Source organism: Anopheles merus, chromosome 3R (assembly GCF_017562075.2).
Source record: "Anopheles merus strain MAF chromosome 3R, AmerM5.1, whole genome shotgun sequence".
NCBI lineage: Eukaryota > Metazoa > Arthropoda > Insecta > Diptera > Culicidae > Anopheles > Anopheles merus.
The window spans coordinates 18,604,579-18,625,394 of NC_054084.1; the positions used below are offsets into that span (position 1 = coordinate 18,604,579).

A 20,816-nucleotide genomic window follows, 5' to 3' on the forward strand; every position below is an offset into this window, starting at 1 on the left:
CGCTTTTTGTATGGCCGCCCTAACAAAGCAAAAACCCACCCATACAACAGGCGTAGTTACGTTAGCCCCTCATCACGCCGACATAGGCCTCTCTTACCCCTAAAGGTGGCTTTTCTCCGTTCGCCTGTAAGCACCGCTTTGCTAAAGATGGAAAGTACGACCCCGCTTTGCAGCCTCAAATGGTTTTTCGGTCTGCCAAAAAATCTAATTAGCGTTCGTCTTTTCCGCCACTCAATAAAGCATGTTGCATCGGTGGAATCGCTGGAATAGCTGTGGGAGGTTATTGTGGCGCCCAATAATAGATAGCCCTAGTAACTCGGCATCCTCTCGCGAGCATCTTCATCCGTTCACGCTCGGCACGATCGACAGGAAAGGCCCTAGAAAGGCGTGCAATGGTTGCATAACCGATGGAACCGATGGAACCGATTGCGCCAAAAAAAAAACGCGGAATCTTCCTTTCAATGCTTTCTGCTGCTCCAAAACAACAACAATGGCTAATCTGCATCGCGATCTGCACGCTCGGTTGTTGCATCAAGGTTCGATAATACGATTTCTACTTCACGCTACCCCGCTACCCACCCCTGCAGCCCCCATACCTTAAAAAGCCACGGGTGAAGTTGGTGAATTTCGTGAATCCGTTCCAGTGTTTGCCTTCACCATCACACCATCAGCGCACCTGGAAACCTACTTTTAACTGTGCGAGGTTTGCTCGCGAAAGCATAAAGCACTTACGATGCCTCACGCCACGATCCGGTTACTAGCGGCCCCTCGGGTTGTCCTGCTGCAGGAGTGTGGTATCGATTTGCTTTTAAAGCGCTTATCGACGAAAGCGATTGAGTGCATTTGCATTCACCTCATCGTGTGCAATGATGGCACACAAATCGGGGGTCAGAGCAAACTAGAGTAATGAAAAAGCTTCTTTTTTTGTGTGCAATCGACCAGGTCGTTTGGGTTGAGCTTTTCAATATAAATTCATTTATAAACTTGAAGTGCTTTTCAAGGTACTTTCATAAAACATTAAATAAATGCTTTATCAATTAGTCAAAATTGAACAACCATAGCGTAATACAAAATAGGTATAGAAAACGTTTAGAAAAATTGGAATAACTCAAAGCAATCGCGTGTGCTGTGTAGAGCTTGGATCATTTTGAAGCGGGGTACTTCGGGGTAATCAAAATAGACTGTTATGTTTGAATAACATATGGATATCTTTCTTACATTTTAGGAAAGAGTTTAACTAAATAAGCTTTCATGTCACTGTTTTCACAGTCATTGCGGTCATGACTAGTCACAGTTATGATAAATATTGCTCATCTTCGATTTTCAACTGAAGGCCACGGAGTAACTTGACGAGCTTGAGAATCATTTAAGTATCAAATAAGGGATAAACGATGAAATTTCATACTGATAGCTGGTAAAATAGCATAGTTGTACATGGCATGCATCAATTCCACAAATTCAAAGTTCTTCATTTCGAGTAATGATTCAGGATGAATAAACAGTTAATACACGATGAAAAGCTAACCTTGAGCTGGTTTTCTTTTTAAATATGTTCTAGTTCCGACACAACAATACGAAATTTATTACTTATATGCTTGAAGATCTTAAAGTAAAAACTCATTTGATTTGACATGTTGAAATTTAATCTTTTGTGTTTTGAAAAAAGTTGAATTGCTCGTATAATCACATAAGATTTGATCTTGTTAAATGCGTCGCATAACCATAATTTGTCAACAAGACTCAATTATCTCAATTATCTGCATTGATTTCTGAATCGTTCAATTTAAAACAATCAATTTTCTGACTTCATTTCATGGTAAATTGGTTCTAAACCTTAACGATAAATGTAGTAAACCCCACTTTTTTCTCATTGAATTAAAAGAACGAGGATTTCATTATTTGAACCAGTTATAAAACAATCATAAAAAACAGCTCGACGCCACTCACCCTCAATGCCTAACCAACCGTACCGCGACAGCATCGCTCAGAATATCGATTTAATACAATTAGAAGCAAAAAAATCACCCACACGCCCCTCTAAAACGGTCCTGACCACCTACCGTACTGCTCTGCTCGGGATCGGTATAGAAGACGCTTCGCCGATCGCCGCCACTGCTGAAGCTCGAGCTGGAGCTGTTCCGCTTGACGCTCGTAACGGGGCTGCTGGTACCGCTGCTGCCGGCCGCGCTCGACTTGAGCGACGGCCGTCCGGCCCCACCGATCGAGGAGGCCCGGCTAGCGGCACGCACAATCGCCGCCGCCGGCGCACAGTCGGCCTGCAGCGGGGGCAGCCCGTTAAACGACTGCACGATCTGGGCGTTCGTGATGCCAAACATGGTGGCCGCGGTCGACGGTGCCACGATCACCGACGCCACGTTTCCGGCTGTCAGCGCTGGTGCGGCGGTTGCTATCGGTTCGCGCATTGTTCACTGCGTTCCGCCACACCATGGCCTGGGGACGACACTGTACCCGTGCGGTCGATCGAACACTCGCGCCACCATCGATTCACGGCCTATTTCGGCGACACACTCAGGAGCTGGGTAGGAGCTTCTTCCGATTCTACTGTTCACAAAAATCACGCTGTTACGCACGCTCACGCTCTTGGTTCTGGAAAAAGAAGGGAGAAGAAATGGGAAGATACTGTTAATATTCTATTCTGCTCAGCCCCATTTCCAGGGAACGGGGATCAATAACTCGTAATAAATAGCATAATTTAATAACCACTAAGTAAATTGTGCCCCGCACGCAGCAGCACGCCGCGTTCTGATTTACAAAGGCTTCTGGAGCCACAACTTCTTGTTTTCCTCGCTCCAAATCGACCCATTTTTCCAGCCCATCCTTAGACCCACCCGCACTCACACACACCTCAGTTAGGTCTTTCATAATTCGACCCAGCGCTTAGATTTTCCGCACCCACCCAACTCTGTTCCGGAAAATCCCCTTGAAGCGTGGTGGGGTCGACTGCCGTCTAATAAGATTAAATGTATCCATTTTCATCGCCATTTTTCCGGCGGTTTACGAGCCACAAGGAGACCGCGCTCGGGGTTTTCCATTCCTTTGGGTATTGTGTGTGTGTGTGTGTGTGTGTGTTTTTTTTTTTGGGGTTGAAACTGTTGCAATTGTTGCTATATCGATTTGTGGTCTGCCACCCACCACAACGAAACACATTGAAGCACTCGTTCCCTTCGAGGCTAAATTCTGCGGTGTGAAGAACACCTCTTTTTGGGAGGCTTTTTGTGTGTGTTTGTGGTGTTAGTGGACCGCAACCTTAACCGTGGTGCATTATTTCCGGCAATGAGGTATAAAAAAAACCCGAGACGAAGAAAATAATGGCAGATTTAAAAAAGAAACAGCTAAAAACCAGCAAACTGCCGGGACAGATTGTGAAGGAAACCCCCGATCGCTGTCTAGTGGACCATTAAAATGGTCTCAATTAGCGATTCGATCTCGGACAGCACCACCTCCTCCAAACAAGTCAAGAAAAGAGGCATAGAAACATTGTTAAAAAGGGGGTTGTTTTTTACTGTAGCTAATTTGCTTATAACCGTGTAAGATGCTGAACGCACTGTGCTTGGTGAAGGCAAAACATTGCACCGATTTTTTTTATCAAGCCTTCGAACTCTTTTTGAAACACAGGTAGAATTGGACAGTATTTGGGTAGGGCCAGCATGGTACGATACCACGCCTTGTACCGCCAACCCTTGGCATGACGAAACGTGGACTTACCAAAGGGAAAAGCACGAACTGGCTCCCCAAAGGCTCGCGTCTCCAAGTGCGCCTTTAACGGAGAACGCGATGACAGCGTGATGTGGTGCAACGTGGTGCCAAACTGGTCCACAGAGACCCACCGCACCTTCGTCGGTCGTCATCTTGGCCAGCGAAACTGTACTTTAGTATGCAACGGGCTGAGCGGCCGAATGAGTCATTCCGGCACTGCAACACTGAGCTGCAACAGACGGCCACGGAGACACACCTTAAGCCTTAAGCAGTTGAAGGAGGAGGGGGGAGGGTTCACATGTTCACGCACCCCGCTGGACACGCTGGTACCGTTGGCGGCCTTCGTTCTTCGTTGACCAAGCACCAAGAGGCACCGGGCGAGCGGGGGGTAGAAAATTTATTTAATAAGGAGATAATTCGTCACGCCAGCCCGGGTAGGAATTGGATCGGAATTTACACTTTTCTGGGGCGAAGCGAAAACGTCACCTTCTTTTACTGTCACATTTGCTTTCCAATCAATCAGCCCTCGGTGACCTCGTTTGTTTTTTTTTTTTCGTCGATGGAGAGTTGGCTATCGCGGAGTGCGGTTTAATTGACTTTTGTTTAAAGAAAGCACCTTCACAGTGCTTTAAGCTTGCCTCAGTTGTCTTCGTAAACAGATAATGCTCCTCATTATGATCCGCTACAAACGGACCTCTTATTTCAAGCTGCTTAACCTCAAAACCGCACAACCGTTCACGGTCAGTCTATCGTAAGCTGTGACAAACGGTGGTGATGGTGGTGGTGTAGCACATGTCAACCTTCAGATCCGGATCAGCTCTTGCTAGATCGGTCCAGGGATACCTCACAAAAGCTCAGCGCTTAGAAACACGCCCCAGAATAGCGTAATTTGTTGAGGTATGCGTAGAAGAAATCAACAGCTTACCCACCCGCCATTCCAATAGAGACAAAAAGTGCCTGCAAACCCCAACCCAGTGTAATCAATCAAGTGACCGAAAAAACTGCATCCGGTTCAGGCCCCAAAAATAGCTTACAGCAGCTTCACACCTTCCTCACACGGAAGCTGTGCCTGTGGTTCTAAGAGACATTCAGAGGTGTCCTTGGTTGGAGTGGCTCTAAAATTCAATAAAAAAATAGTAGAGACATTGGAACGGCGGGGCAAAACAACTCTGAACTGCTGAGTCAAGCTCCACCAATGTCCAGCTCGGTAGGTGATATACGGGTGAGCGCAAACTTCTGAATTGCCACCCTAGAACACATTAGGATCAATGGCAGGAGAGCAAGAGATCGTAAAAACTCGAGTAATCACCGCCCGGTCGAAACCCTTTACCTTTAAGGCCACAGCCACTCGCAGAGGTTATGAGTCATCAAAGTTACCCGGGTGGTTGTGCATAAAATAAATAAAACACCCTACAATACACATACACACACTGGAGAGCAAAAAGAAACCCTTTCGGGGCGGTCAATTTATGTCCGCCAATCGGCATTGCAAATGGCACTTTTGAAAAGTCAGTCCACCTTCGCTCTGGGCGAATTTTATGTGTGGCGCCTCGCTCACTTTCCTGTACTCAGGCAAACTTTACTCGTGGACAAGACGTCGGTACACAACAATCAACAGGTTATGGATGGGGACGGACGAACTTTCCGCACACACACACACACACACACACATACACCAAACAGCCCCGAACCGTCGACTAATTGTGATATAAATTGTAAATCTGTTTTTCGCAACATCATCGTTTTATCAGCTGGTCCAAGCATAGGGTTTTGTACCATTTTAAGATCGCTCGCTGCAGATAGATCCGGTTCCGGGGGGGGGGGGGGCCCGATGATGACGGTGATGATTGTGGCGTGGAAAGTCGTAACCATTCGTCCGCCAACAACAGCGCCCGGGCTGACCGACCGACCGAAGCTAAACCGGTGCTAAAAATATGCTGCATGCCGAGCGGGCGCTATACGCTCTGAAAATTTTCCTCCCCCTTTTCCCCAGTGCGCTTTCTTTGAGCACGGGCAGGATCTCGCCGCTTGTCTGGGCCTCCCCCTTACGGGCGAAACGTCGAAAAACCATCGAACCGGACACAGACGGCAACAGCAGCAGCAGCTCAGACATCACAAAGCATTTTGTTCGGTGGCCTGGTCGTCGTCCTGGTTTTAAAATTTGCCCAAACCACGACGGGGGCTGCCCAGTGTGGTTCGCCAATTATCTGGCAGCAGTGGGTGTTTTTATTACATTTTATGTGTCGATTTCCTCCCCTCCCCATCCGAAGCACCGGAGAGTGCGGCAAGTTGTTGTTCAGTTTCAGCAGTTTCGCATGGTTGGTGTGTTGGTCAGGGAGTTTGGATGGTTTTCCGCTGCGATGCGGCAACGTATCCAAGGCAAAGCCACTCGTCCGATAGTGCATGGTGCATGGTCGCAGCCTACAGCATCTGTATCCGTAAGTGCAATCCTTTCCACTGGTCCTTGTTTCATGAGGGCTGCAGGAAACGGTGCACGAAAGGATCAGCAAAACGGGTGCAAAAGTGGTTATGCATCCCAGTGCACCAATCAACGCCAACGGGAGTACGACACAGCCACTGCTATCTGCTCGGACATTTTAAATGTCATTTTACTGAAACCCAACCTTGCACGGGCAGTTCACATATCCAGCCGGTTACCGTCTCACCCAGGAGTAGTTGGTATATTTTACGGTGACTTATTTTTCCATTACATCGCCAACACCCCCAGCGGAGGGTTCGTTGTTTTGGGTCGGTCGAAATCTGTTCAAATAAACACAAACCTGTTCGGACCAGGCACCACTCGTGTGTTTCGTGTGTTTCGAAATAACAGTAAAGCGCCAATTTTAATTCCCCATCGGGAGAGTTGATGGCAATGTTGAGTGATCCGTAGACAGCAGCGGCAGCAATGAGGAAAACGCGGGCGACATACTCTCTTGTTCGTTTGATTGGTCCCGTAGCGCACTGACTGCTCGGTATTGCATTAAACATATCAGCAATGTTGACATGGTCAATAATTAGCACCACTACGTAATCGGGCTGGCTGTGTTGCACGGGTTTGGGCGACTGGAATTAAATTGTCACCATTGTACGTACGCATTGCACATTTATGTAATAGTAAATGAAGCGTACATGAGCTGTTTGCTGAATGTGTGTATCAGTTTTGTAGGTGCAGTTTCAGGTCTTTTCGACTCAGTTTTACCAGTTTTGGGCTAGTTTCTATAGGTTTCAGTTCAATTGTACACTTCAAATTACATTCAGTTTTGAAGAAATCTGAAAATCAAACAAAGTTCATGTTATCCAATAGATATATCTTGAACAAAATACATAAAATTGTCCAAGTCTCTGTTAGGTCTCTTAACGTTGTCTTTCTAAGTGCCAATTAAAGTCAACGATCGCATTTTAAAACTTATTAGGATATTGGAAGGTATGCAACATAGTACAAAAAATATATTCGCCAATGTATTGAATAACAAAAATAAAGTTCATTTCAAAATAGATAGACGTTTCGGAGCAGTCGGTCCTAGATATGGATGAAATACTATAGTAAATCCCAAAACAAAAGTTTACTAATCTTCTGGGAGAAAAGGGAGAATTAAACTGTTGTCAAGGATAAAATTGCCATGGGTTCGCTGTCAAATTCGTCATTTAACTGTCTAACTCGAGAAGCAGGTTTATTATCTCCTTCAAACTTTAAAATGGGATATGAACTTTTGATTAGTTGGGTATAGGCTTAAAAAGACGTTTAAAAGTGTTTCATTCGCATGTTGTGTGATTTCTGAAGGAAATTTGGAGCCCAAAGAGACATGTAAGAGTTTAGGTAAGATCAGCAAATCATAATATAGAAGGTATAGTACCATCCTCTCAATATACCTAGAAGATAAAGATACTTAATATATACCCCAATACTTTGGCATGAAAATAATAAATTAGAATACATTGCAGATAGCTTTCTGATATCTCCCCAAGGTTTCGAAGTATATTTTTCTATGCTATTCCATTATAATATTCTATTTCACCAATAGAATTTAGACCAGGTGAAATTGTTTCACCATATTTCAAATCATAACTTATTTAATAAACTTGTAACATACAATTGAAGTCAAGTTCTTCTGGCTGAGGCTTATGGCACTTTTTTAGGACCTAAACGAGCAGAACAGAGGAACTCAAGAATCTGGAAACAACCACCACTGACCACCAAAACACTTCCAATATCCATTAAGATTGTATTTACCAGTAGCACACAAACTCATTTATCTGTTTATTTTCTTACTGCATTCATCGATTGCATCCACAAACTGACCTTCCTCCATCGCAGTTGATCAATAGTAGGACAGAAGATTGGAAAAATAAACAGAGCACTTACTCACCACCAACCACTGTAAATCAAACAAACGAATCATTATTCACCCACATATCTTTAGCCTATCAGTAGCCGGCCCACGAAAATACGGAATACAAACCTGGTGCGAAACCCTTTTGAGTTAAACTGCCGAATGTTTGGTTTGACAACAATACCGGCCCAGCTTTCGCACCACCATACCGTTGCCCTCCCCACAAAAAAAGCAAACAATTCGTACAGCGCTAAGTTGCATGCAAACGAAGGTGGACGGACAAAAAATACTAAAAGACAGCCGCCCTAACACACCCTGTCCAAACGGTATACTTATGGGCGAAATATTTGAATGACCGAAGCGTTCACACAGGGACCATCTATCCGTCCAGTCCATCACAACCCATCAGTTGTTATCAGTCTTTCAGCCTACCCGATTTTCTCGTTCAAATCTGTGTTTACCATGGTGCTCCATTTTTCTTCGTTTATTTTTTTTTACAAACTCCAAATCAACAACCCTGACATTGATTTACGGACAACTTAAATGTTAACGACTCGAGCAAACGCGTGCCGTAGCATTCCGTGTTGGGAAAAAGCACGCGCTGAAATCGTTGTGTTTTCCCCCTAGCTTGGAAAATTCAGCACAAACCTCTTCCACCGACGTTTACAAGCGCTGGATGGGTTTCCCTGTGCGTGGATAGAGATTGATATTTCTCGGTTTTCTTTCTCTAATTCAGCGAGCCAACGCAGCGAGCTGCAAATGGTAATGAAAATGGAGCTATTTGGCGGGCATTATCTTCGCGAGTGCCTCGCAGGCTGTATGGTGGCCAACTAGCACAGAAAAACAGAAGGCAAAAAAACACACACAAAAATCATTATGCAGTGAAGGGGTGGTTCTTCGTGCGCTCTTACACATTACCGTAAAAACGCACACCCGCCAAAACAACAAATCCCCACAGACGTGGATGCCTCTCTCTCTCTCTCTGTCTGTTGCTTGTGGATTTGCGTGTTGTGCGCCCTAAAATTGTGTTGCAAAAAAGAAGAAGGAAAAACTAAACCGAAAAGTCACACCGACGAAACCCGCGCGCGGGATGTAGGCGAAGGTCGGAGCAGTACGGTTAAACTTTAATTCACTCCCTCGACGATGATGACGGCGACGACCTTGCAGCGGTCTCACGTTTCGTCAGTTTCAAGGGAAACCTGCAAAGTGAACCTGCAGTTGATGGCGGAATTTGTTCCATCGGATAAAACAAAACACGAGCTTTTTGTAACACGAGCCCGAATGATAGTGCCCGAAGGGTGTACCAGAGTACGCGAAGAGTGCGAGGGCAAATTCCTTGCCCAATGTAACAGCCCCGTTATATTCGTCAGTTAGATTTCGTTACGAAACATTTCGCTACAACGAAATGGCATACTTCTCTAGTTACGGAGACTTTTGTACCCCGTTTGGCTATTTGCCAACCGTTCGCTTTTGATAACGGGAGCGAGGAGAGGGTAATCGCAACAACAGCAAAAAATAGCTGCTAGAACCTTGATGACACTCCGTGACAGTACAGAGAAGCTCTATTATGTTTACACCCGGATGCGGATGCCCCAGCGAACCTGCCCCGGGACGGTTGGAGTAGCCAAGCTGAACCATCAGTTACCGTACAGTCTGATCTGGTGGTTGCTTCCTTCACGTTTCTTCTAAAGGGCTTATAACACAACAAATTAGTAAGTCGTTTGTTTGCTAATTGAACCGTTGAATTCTTGTTTCGTTGGTTCGTGCTACCTTTTCACCCTTCCTATTCAAGCTACAAAAACATATATATAAACAAAACAGAGGAAAAAAACAGATGGCCCGTTTTGGGAAGCCGTTAGAACAGCTACAAACCCACCCTTTTACTCCCGTTGGTGGAGAAATAAAAGTCATCTTCGTGACGGCGTCATCCGCTACTGACACACTTTATCGAACGGTTGGCAGGAGGGCACGAGAAAGGCGAGGGCACGAAGAAACCAAAACGACACGTAGGAGTTTTACATCAGGTCTCAAAATAAGCACTGAACTCACTGAACACAACTGACGCAACGTTTTGCAATAATGCGTGACCGGGCGCGAGACCGGGTGGAATTGCCTTAGATGCTGAGTCGTACGTTCTGGCAAATGGCTTCTTAGCATGTGGCTTAATAAACTTTCAGAAAATATGGGAGTTTTTTTAATCGACAAAAAGAACGTGAGTGTATTATTTTTCTTTTGTTTGAGCTTATCTTCTGTCTTCTTATTCTTGGCATAAAACGATCTCTAATGCACCAGTGGCAGCATGTCAGTATGTATATAATCTGACTGGAGCTAATTGTAGTTCGTCGCATCCGGGATAGAAAAGATCTTGCTACGAAAGAACACAATCGAGTAGAGAATCGAACAAAGAACCTCTCTTACGAGAACCTGCGCGCTTACCATTAGACCACCCAGTAACCGATCGTAGTTAGCAGTGTTGAAACAGTTTTATGTCATTTCACAATTCGCATGACTCACTTATAATATCACATGCTCCTCGGCGTATGACGTACACTCTTCCAGCAACAACAAAAACCCCGATATCCAACAATAATCTACAAAAAATACCAAACCCGGTAATCATTAATTACTGCCCATAACACCCATCAGACCAACACCTCACGCCTTATTACACAATACAGGCACAATAAATGGATTTTTTTTTATTCAACACTACCCATCGGAACCTGCAATTATAATGCCAAATTTTTGCCAAATATTTCACACCCCATTCTGCAACTTTTTCTTTCCATTTCCCTTACCAGTTATAACGTGGAAGGTAATACATAATAAGAAATAAAAAAAAACACAACATCAAAACCCCAGCCGCCCGGTTTTATTTCGCTTGTGCTCCGAAAGTAAGGCATAAAGGCGATCGTCACTTGTAATCGATCCTCAAAAACTCACATTCAAGTCGATCCAGTCGGTAGCAACAGCTGCTACTTGTTGCGTTACCGTGGAGCCTTTGTTTGGGTCGAACATCTCGTGGGCTTCCTGCGCTGGGCGACGTCATGCCTGCTGGAATGCAAGGAATGTGGCACGCAAATCACTCGCAAGCTCTCATCCCAAGATGCCATCTTCGAAAGGGCAGGGTTTTTTTTGTTTCGCAATTTTTTGCATTTTATTTCCCAGGCGAGAACGCATTAGAACACAAAGAAACGAGTGCTTATGAGTAAGAGAGAGAGGGATTTAAGCTCCAGATTCCCGTCAAGTTTGAACAAATGTGGGGGAAACCCCAAACAAAAGTAAAACAAAAACCGTCGTCTGGTTTGATAAAGTTTTCTGTGCTCTCTCTCTCTCGCGACTTAAAGTCTGCAATGACAGTCTTCTAATATTATCGTTCCAGATATTCGCCAGACATTCGACACGCAGATGCGCGGGGGACTCACACACCTTGTGTTTAGCCTTGTTCGCAGGAAATCGCGCCAACAACGCATCGTTATAATATTCTAGCCCGAGGGGATTAACGACCGAGAAAGAAAGGAACTCCACAGCTGTTTTTTGTTGAAGAACGTGTTCCTTCAACTACATCACATCATTTACTTTTTATAGCAGATTGTAAACTGTGAGTGGAATTATTGCAAATATTTCTACTTCTCTCCAGCCTCGAACCGAAGAAGCCTGGTAATGGTTCTTCATCCTCAAACGTGAAAAAAACCGTTCGAAAAAAGCGCCAAGCTTTACCATCCAATTTTATTTTATTTTTATTTTTCGACACTGTCCACTTTCTCCACCTTATGCCCTGCCCAAGCCGCCAGCCTTCACTTGCCAACCGTAACACACGAACACACAGACAGACAGGCCCACACACATGTGTGCAACACGAACCAAAAAAAACACAAGCATTCCACGGTGCGTTGGATAAAAAGCTTAACTTTCCATTTTCATTTCCAAACGATGCGCATCGGGTCGAACTATGTTTAGTTTAGTTCGCCACTCTTCTTCGTCTTTTTCGCTTGGCCGTTTTCTCAGTCTCGTCGGCATTTTGGTGAAGGTTGTACGAGTCTCGCAGCACCCAGCAAAGAGCATGGCCCAACCTGAAGCGGACACAGGATGTGGAATGTTCACCTTCGCTCCCGGTGCGCGTTCGATCGCGCCCCGCGTTATGCATTCCACGGTGTAAATTAGTCCGGAATTCCGGAATCTAAAGATGTTTAACACTGAGATGCTATAAAGTGTTGTTTGTTTAGGGAATTCCGGATGTTGGGAGCTCTACAATAATGCATTAGATACATTCATTTTCCTTTGAAGTAATCTCTTAAATGAAGCTGAAGTCAACGAAGAACTCTGATGTAGAACCTAAGTCATTATGACCTGGACTGTTGAACTAATACCATTGTGTGAGTATTTATCAATAACTCACCGCCATTAAGAGTGTAGAGATATTGAAAAAGGAAGAAGTATATGTCATCTCCATAGCGAAAATGTTCCAAACAAATCCTCCAATATATCCCCGACGCCATTCTTCACAAAAGACCCGCTGCAATTAACCGCCAAGAGCCTGTCAAGTCATAGACGTTGCGCGTGCGCTCTAGTGTTAAAAATAACATTCTGCAACCCTTCGATCGATACACACTTTCCCGTACGATCAACCCAGGAGAAACTGGTTTTGCTCAGGGTTCGCGTCCAGCTTTCCCTCCCCCTGTTCGTCGCTCCTTTACACGTTCCCGGGGTCTAGGTCTTGGGTAACATCTGCTCACTGCAAATATTCCCAATACGTTCCCTTCCTTCCGTCACGACACGGATCGGTGGCTCTCGGCTAGGGTCAATCCCTGGTACAGGAACAACACCAACTCCTATCACCCACCTTCGGCCATTGACATTAACCGTGCTCGATGTTCCTATGGCTACCATATGCCCTAGGGACCGCAAACAAAGCGCAAAACGGGTAATGCAGATTTTGCTACAGCCTGTCCAAATCGATCACGATCGTGGCACACGGTGGCTTGCGTGGGTCACGTCGAAGCTGCAGCCAGTAGCAACGGCCACTCCGTTACTAAAAGGCTTCGCAACACGGAGCGCCTTGAACGCAGAACGGAACAGAAACGGGAGCGTAAACTAGCCCTGTCATTAGAAGGGATTTGGAATGACAAATCTAATGAAATCGGGTTTGTTTCTTTTGCCGTCTGTTCACTTCTTCCTGTCGGGCTGCCGGGCTGACCCTGATGTTATCTAAAGAATTCATTCAACTCCCCACCTCAAACCCATCGCATCTTTGTATCTTGGGTGTGTGTGTGTGTGTTGGTCAGCATCCACGTTTTAATAATAGCCCACCAGAGGGGCGTGAGGCCGCGTTCCGAAAGTAGAGTTCGGTCCACCCGAGTTCCATTAGTCTCTTCCGGCGCAGGTAAGGGGGGAAAAGTACGGTTGCAGACAAACCAAAACCAAGGAAGCAATATGCCATCGGCCATCGGCAGCATGATAGATGGAAGGGAAATTGTATCTCGCAGCGGACGGCACTACCCAGCAAACGGAGCGGAAAACGAACCACAAAAACGACCGTATCGAGCGAAAATCGCCCGTAAACCTAAAACGCTTAGATGAACGGTTTGTTGTACCGCATGTATAGAGCATCGTTTGCTCGTTGTTCTGATCTATTTTCTCCGTATTTGTGTGTGTGTGCGTATGTTTCTCCGTACCAGTTGACCACCCAGGGCAGTGTGAAAGGGACACATCCCTTCTTGGGTTTGGGTCGCTCATTCCCAAAACTCAACCTCAACCGCCAGTGGCACAGACGCAAACGACGGATATGGTACGCTCCAATCATGATTTCAAACGATTGGAACATTCCAGAACAGAAAACGAGATGATCTTTCAAATTGCCCGTCCGTATTCTTCTTTCGTGTAGGATCAAGGGCATAAAACATGTTTCGAGCATAAAGGCACGGACAATCAGTGGACGTCCGACAATGGTGAGATGTGCGTCAAATTCGAGCAGTGTGGTTTGTTGGGTCACTATAAATTATCGTGATAACATCGAGGGATGCATTACGTAATGTGATGATGGGGAAGGCTGTCATTTCATCGTATTCCATTTTTAATACATTTCTAAATAATTCAATCAGTGCAATCATATACAGAGATTTAGATATACACTGGAGTTCTTTGACAAAATGAAGTAATTTGGATATTGAAAGACTTCTTTTATATTTTTCCCGACGGCCTTTTAGTAATCTAAATTAAGCTAAAATAGCAAATAGCCTTAATTTAAAATAACTAAATGCCTCAAGGTCCCGTTCGTCAACTCGAACAACTCCTAGTCCCAGTCGTCAACTCGAACAACTCAATAACATGCCCGTCATGGGTTCAAGCCTAGAATGCACCGTCCCGCCGTAGCAAGGATTGACTTATCCGGCTGCGTGACAATGAATTAAATCTCGAAAGTCTGCATTGGCCGGCATATCCACGTAGGACGTTACGCCAAATAGAGGAAGAAAAAGAAGCCTTTCTTTAATTTAATTTAACATTTTTACGATAAAATAAACTCGTTCTTAGTTTAAATTCAACAAAAAAAAAAAACAAAATCATCTGTATTGCCAAAAATAAGTACAAAAAAGATGACTCCTATTCAAATGTCTTAAATAAATCAATCGACATCAATTAAGAAATTCTAGCAAAAACAATCGACACCAAATAAGATTCTACAAGGGAATAAAATCATATTATGTTGTACTATTTTTATTAATATTGAGAACGTTTGAAATATGAAAACAACAAGGAAAACAGAAAAAGAATTATGTGTAGCAAGCATAATGCAAGGAAAACATTCATGAACAAGATTCTTTCCCATCTTCGTGTCATTGTCGAAAAATGTAAAAATAATATATCATCTTTAATCCCATTTTATAACAAATAGGAATTAAAGTTTGGTACTGTAAATAATACACATCTTAATTATCTTTCCCCTTATTTTCTCACCGAGATTTGTTTATGATCTTTTGGAAGCTTTAAACAGCATCAACATCAACCCTTAAATAAATCACTTCGAAGGATGGGCTCAAAATAATCACACATAATTAAACACACCCACACACAGCAACGCAACGCAGGTGGGAAAGGATTACTATGGCTGCAAAAATCCTGCACAAACAAACCACCGCACAGGTGAAAAGAAAGCACGGACGGATGTTCGAAAGCAGATTAACGCATCCGTCTGGCCGCAGCAGCCGCAGCAGCCGCACCAAACCACATGGGTTTCCCTCGGCAAGCCCTTTTTAAGAGGTCAGCGCGACAAAAACCCCGCAAACGAAAAAGCACCCGATACCGATTTGAATCCGATCTCCCTGTGTGTATGTGTGCGAGTGTGTCTGTATGTGTGAGTGTGTGTGATGGTGTGAGCAACTTTCCCAGTAAAAGTGTACACCCAGCTTGCCTTCCCGGGGAAGATTTTGGGAAGCTATTCCCGTATCGCAAAGCCAGCATCTCTACGGGCTATTACTACAACTACCGCCACTACTACTACTACTACTTTCCCCTTGCGCGGAACGCTAAAAGCTCCGAATCGGGGTGGTTTTAGAAGGGATCCGTCGCCCGCCAACCCCCGGGCGACTGGAAAGCTGGTAACAAGAACGAACAATGAGGTCTCGCGGACAGCGCGCTCCGTGCGCTAGCGAAAACACGCTGACTCCTCGGTCGGCGCAATCGGGCTCCCCGGCCCGACACACATGATCCGTCGCGGCGATCGAAACTTGTTTTTCGACTGCAAGCACAGTACACACAGACACATGCGCGCGCGCGCGCGCACCATAAAGGAGGGATTTTTCTTACATCGATTGCTTCGGGAAGGTGGGTTTTACATTTAATTAACGCAACGGGGTAAAAAGACAACTTGTGACAACACTTCTCGGCCCGGCTACACAACCAGCGAAACGACTGCCCAAAAAACCAGAACAGAAAGTAGTGTCCCGCATACACACACACACACAGCAATAAAAGCTGTTTTTTCTGTCTCGGAATCGTTTATGTTGGAGTTTTGCAGTACCAAAAAAAAAAAAAAAAAAAAACAGCCGAGCCACGCAAACTTGTTTATCGTTTGCCGTTTGCGAAGCATATGATTCAGCATAAATCCAAGCTGTCAAAAAGCGGTCTAGGACTAGGTACGGAGGCCGTCTTGAAGTCTTTTTGCCCACGGGGAAGGTGTCGATCACGGTTTGCGTGTGTAAAGTAATTGTAATCAAATATGCACACACAAATAAAATTTAATTTTATTGTAATATGTTTGGATATAGATCTGCAATGATTTTTTTTTCATATTTTTGTGGATTCGCATTATGCTTAAATAGTCAACCAATAATTCAAAAAAATATACTCTGAACATCAAAGATCTTACTGATCTTACATTTGTAAACGAGCCCATACGTAAATCACACGCACACACACAAGCACAGCATCTCGCAGCAAGCAAAACGTCTTGGCAAACAACAATTCTTAAAACCGATCTCCGACCGACGAGAAAGCGCAATCGCCTGGTCCGGCCCGAGAGCAGACCGAGCGCTACCCTTAATAAAAGCTGCCTTTATTTCCATCTTCCGGATTTATGCGCAAGACAAGACAGAGCCCTCCGGGCCGCGGGGATTTTTTTTTTGTTGTATTTTTGTGTACTCTCCTTTGGTCGGACTGCAAGATTTCACAACACCAACACAACCGACGCACACCGTTCGGAGAGACGGCCAGCATGCGCACGCGCACACACACACAGCCAGATGGTGCGCAAGGCATATCGACTTTCCTCCATTTTTGGATATAGCATAGCCGTTTCGTTCTCTTCAATGAGTGGCACACGAAGGCACACCGACAAAACAGACCAACATGAACTGCAGCATAGGTGTGCTGCTGACGGCGGCGGAATCGTGTTGGGTAGGTTTTTTTCCTTTTTTTTGGGAAACTTGACGCCAGTACGATCGCGAAGGAAATTCTCTGTCAAAATTAACCCCCTCACACGATCAGTGTAAGGCGGAACGGTTGTTGATGGGTTGCTGATATCGCTAGACACGTAGATAAGAAAGTTGGCTACTTACTTCTCTTGCAAACGCTGCTACCCACACGGTGGATTGTGTAGTCTTTTCGATCGCTGGATTAAGCTTCACCCTTCCTAACAACAGACACTTCTCGAGCATAAGCACACAACAATCATTCGCTTGACAACATTCAACACACTGCACCTGGGAGCCTTTGTAACCGTACATACACTCGCTTACATCCACTATTTATTTTTTTCTTTCCTTTCCTTGTCACTACTAACACTGCTGGCACTAAACAGAGTCACCTATCAAAACTCGAAACCGGCGGGATTTAGCGTGTACAGTTAACTCACCAACCACAAAACGCACGAAACGACCTGGCAACGACCCTCGGGGCGAAACCTGTGCAACTGCAACGCTGCATCCGCACCACCAACACCACCACAAGCCGAGCAAGACCGATCGGCAAGACTCGTCCAAGAACACACCCCGGTCACACGCGAACTCGTTGCCCGGGATCCGCGGGTCCCAAAGTCGGGGCAACCGCGCAACGACCGCAACGCATGCGGAGACGACGAACCTCTACGACGTTTGAACTCCGCGCCCCGCGTTCCACACTCGGAACAATCCGAGAACAGTCCGCGTGCAGGGAGAATGCTATAGCCACACACCGCGCAAGTAACGCTTCCGCCAGAGCAGACGCCACGAGACACACAACACGGCAAAGACGCAACGCAAACTGCTCGACTGTCAGTTGGCGAATGGAAGCGAACAAAAGGCGCAGCAGCGGGCCTCTGCTCAACACAAAACGGTCGGTCCGCTCCCTCCCTGTACGGTGTTTTGCGCTCTCAGCCGTTCACTCTCTTTGGCCGTGCGAGCGGACAAGGCATAGGGCAAGAAGGTACGTCGAGCCCTCGATGCCTGGGGCCGTAGTACGGCTGGGTGCTTGTGGCCTGCATTCCACGGGAGAACCTGCGATCACGGCGACGATCGCGAGAGCGTTCCATGTGGCGGGGTTGAAACTAGATGCAGAAGCTTTCCGCGTAAGGGGGTTGGCCGGGCTTGCTGGTATTGGTGTAAGACGACGGCCCAGACCAGACCGATCGATTTCGTGGTTGGTGAGAACGCGAAAGTTAGGTCCTGCTGTTTTGGGAAACGGGGTTGAGGCGTGTTCGGAGAAGGGGGAAATCAACTGTGGCAAATGCTGTTGTGCCTTCTCATGTTCGACAAACATAACGAGCAAAACGCATCAAACACATCTGGATGAATGGGAGTTCAAGGAAAACATGCAAAGGGTGTTTAGTAAGGATGCCGAGCGTCACCATTAAGCAGCGCTGCATGCTATACTTGGCATTATATTGGGAGGATTGTTGCTATCGAGATTGTACAAAATGTTGTTCCCTTTTAATATAAATTTGAATTGTAATAAACCCATATTTAGAAGCTTTTATATAAAAAATACAATCTTTTCTCAAATTATGTGATTCTCCTCGGATGATACCCACGGATTCAAAGATACGCAGTTTTCTAAATTTGACAGTTCATGTGTCAAATAAGTACAATGTGTACTGATAATGAACAAATTATATAACAAACAAATAACAAATACATTAGAACGTCGATTATTCTGGCAGACGGTTGCTGGTTAAGCGATTTCAACAGATATTAGTTTAAGAAATGACAAGTTCATATAACATTTTTTAATTTCTCTGGTTTTACTTAGAATTTACTTCCAATCAATCGATTTATCATTACTACAATATTGTTTAATCAATAAAAATAGACTAAACAATTGTTCTTTAACAAAATGAAGTTAAAAAATATCACTAGACACTGCACAGCTGCACAACAAATGTTTTTGCCAACCTGACCATCTCAAAAACCGCTTGCCATGATTGACCGGTTGTCAAATTCATGCGCACGGTTAAGCCATCCGCCGGTTAATCCACTATTGGATAATCGACGTTCTAATGTAAATTAATCAAATTAATTATAAAAGAACTTAAATTAAACAAAATAATAATTTATATAAAATAAATTTTTAGGTATAATCTTGCTGACAAATGTGATATTCGATGATTTGAAATTCGGGGAAATATAGTAACGCTATTTTCAAGAAATTATTTGGTATAAGTAAGCCCGCACTATAATATTCAAAAGCTTCTCAGTATGCCTAAAAAAGGCATGCAAAAAAATAAGAGGGTTCTATTTTTCCTAACCGTATACAGTGGAGCGCCTTTTATCCGGGTACCTTTTATCCGGCTGTCCGTTTATCCGTGCTGTTGAGAAATGACAGTTCAATACAAAGGTTAGAATGCGTACTGAAGAGGATGTTTGAAAGAAAAAAAACGGTTTTCACAGCACATTGTAATAAAACAATGCCATGACTTATGGCACATGTCAAATATTCTCATTGTCAAAACATGAAATAAATAGAAACTGGCTAGGCTCTAAAAAAACATTAAAATTCAGGATCAGGAATTTGTGATAAAATATATACTTTGACTCATTATCCGTGTTATTCGAGTGTGCGAGCGAGGTCGAGTCCCGAAGAGTCCGAATAAACGGAGCTTAATTGCATTTAAATCGGAAAATATACGCAGATGCAAGATAAATGAGTATCCTCTTTTTCTATTCATCCAAATTTCACACAACACTAATCTGATGTGTGAATCATAGTATTTTGGTCGTGTAAATCTAATTTAAAATAATTATGCTTTCCTACCGTCAAAGTTATAATTCTTACGTGATTTTTTTTGGTACATTTTTGGTGTGCTGAACAAGCGAATGCTACCGCATGTTCTGCCAAACATTATTTTTCGTGGAACATGCGCGTAGTGGAAATGACGCTGAAGGGCGAAAAATATGTTACGTGGAAATGTGTACACTGCTGGTAGCGCGGGAGTTGTTTCCAGCATTCAGTATTTTATATGCTAGTTTTAGCTTTTATTTACTTTACACGAGCATTTAAAAATTTTTATATTTGGGGAAAAAGAATCTTTAGAGTTCATAATTTGCTTGTGTAGGTCAATAAATTGATTATTTTTCATGAAAAAATTAAAGAAGGCATTCAAATTGACCGTTAAATCTTGTAAAATAATTAAATTCCTTGTAGTTGAAAGAAACAAGAATGAACCAATTTCCAGCTGTCTTAAATCTTAGTTTCAGCTGTTTAAAGTTGATGAAAAGCTACTTAGCTTGGAATTTGGTTTAATTTTACTTAGTTTAATTTGGAATATACATAAATGTATCCTTTTTTTTGTATCGAGGGATTTTCAAATGTAGCTTTAAAAGACAGTGTATTCTGTAATGAATAATTGAACTTCCAAATTTTTTCAAATCAAAATTTATTTTTGCTGTCAGTTAATTTTTTAGCTCTTAACTAACAATTTCATAGGCTCTGGTGAAGGGAATTGACTTTTCATAATAATTGTTTATTTAGGTACAAGCTTTTTTCCCTTCGCCAATTGACCTGACTAATAAGTTTCTCAAAAATTTGACTTCTACCTTTCATTTTCCTAATTTAGGTACTGTGCTTCTCGCGCGCTACCTGCAAGTGATGCCGTCTTGCCCGTTGCCAACCGACATTTCAAATCATTTCGCCCCGTCACAGGGGGCGAATTGAACAGCGGCGCATCGAGCGAACAAGAACGGGAGAGAACGCTCGTCGTTCCCGCTGCCGCTGTCGCTCTCTCGCAAACAGCAGCGCGTTCTCTTTTCCACGCTCAGCGCTCACCGTTTTTCGGTGCGGAGTTTTTTTTCGTTTGTGCTG

At 44.2% G+C, this 20,816-nt stretch overlaps 1 protein-coding gene across 1 annotated transcript in view; it reads right to left on the reverse strand.

Moving 5' to 3' along the window:
• Positions 1-17,989, reverse strand: part of LOC121596428 — a 42,835-nt gene extending 24,846 nt beyond the window's left edge. Inside the window, exons 1-2 of the mRNA XM_041921370.1 lie at positions 17,102-17,989; positions 2,061-2,607 (exon numbers count right to left, since the gene is read on the reverse strand). Of these exons, the coding sequence (XP_041777304.1) occupies positions 2,061-2,423 (363 nt within the window). The 5' untranslated portion in view covers positions 2,424-2,607; positions 17,102-17,989. The remainder of the gene's footprint in view (positions 1-2,060; positions 2,608-17,101) is intronic.
• Between the last annotated feature and the right edge of the window lie 2,827 nt (positions 17,990-20,816).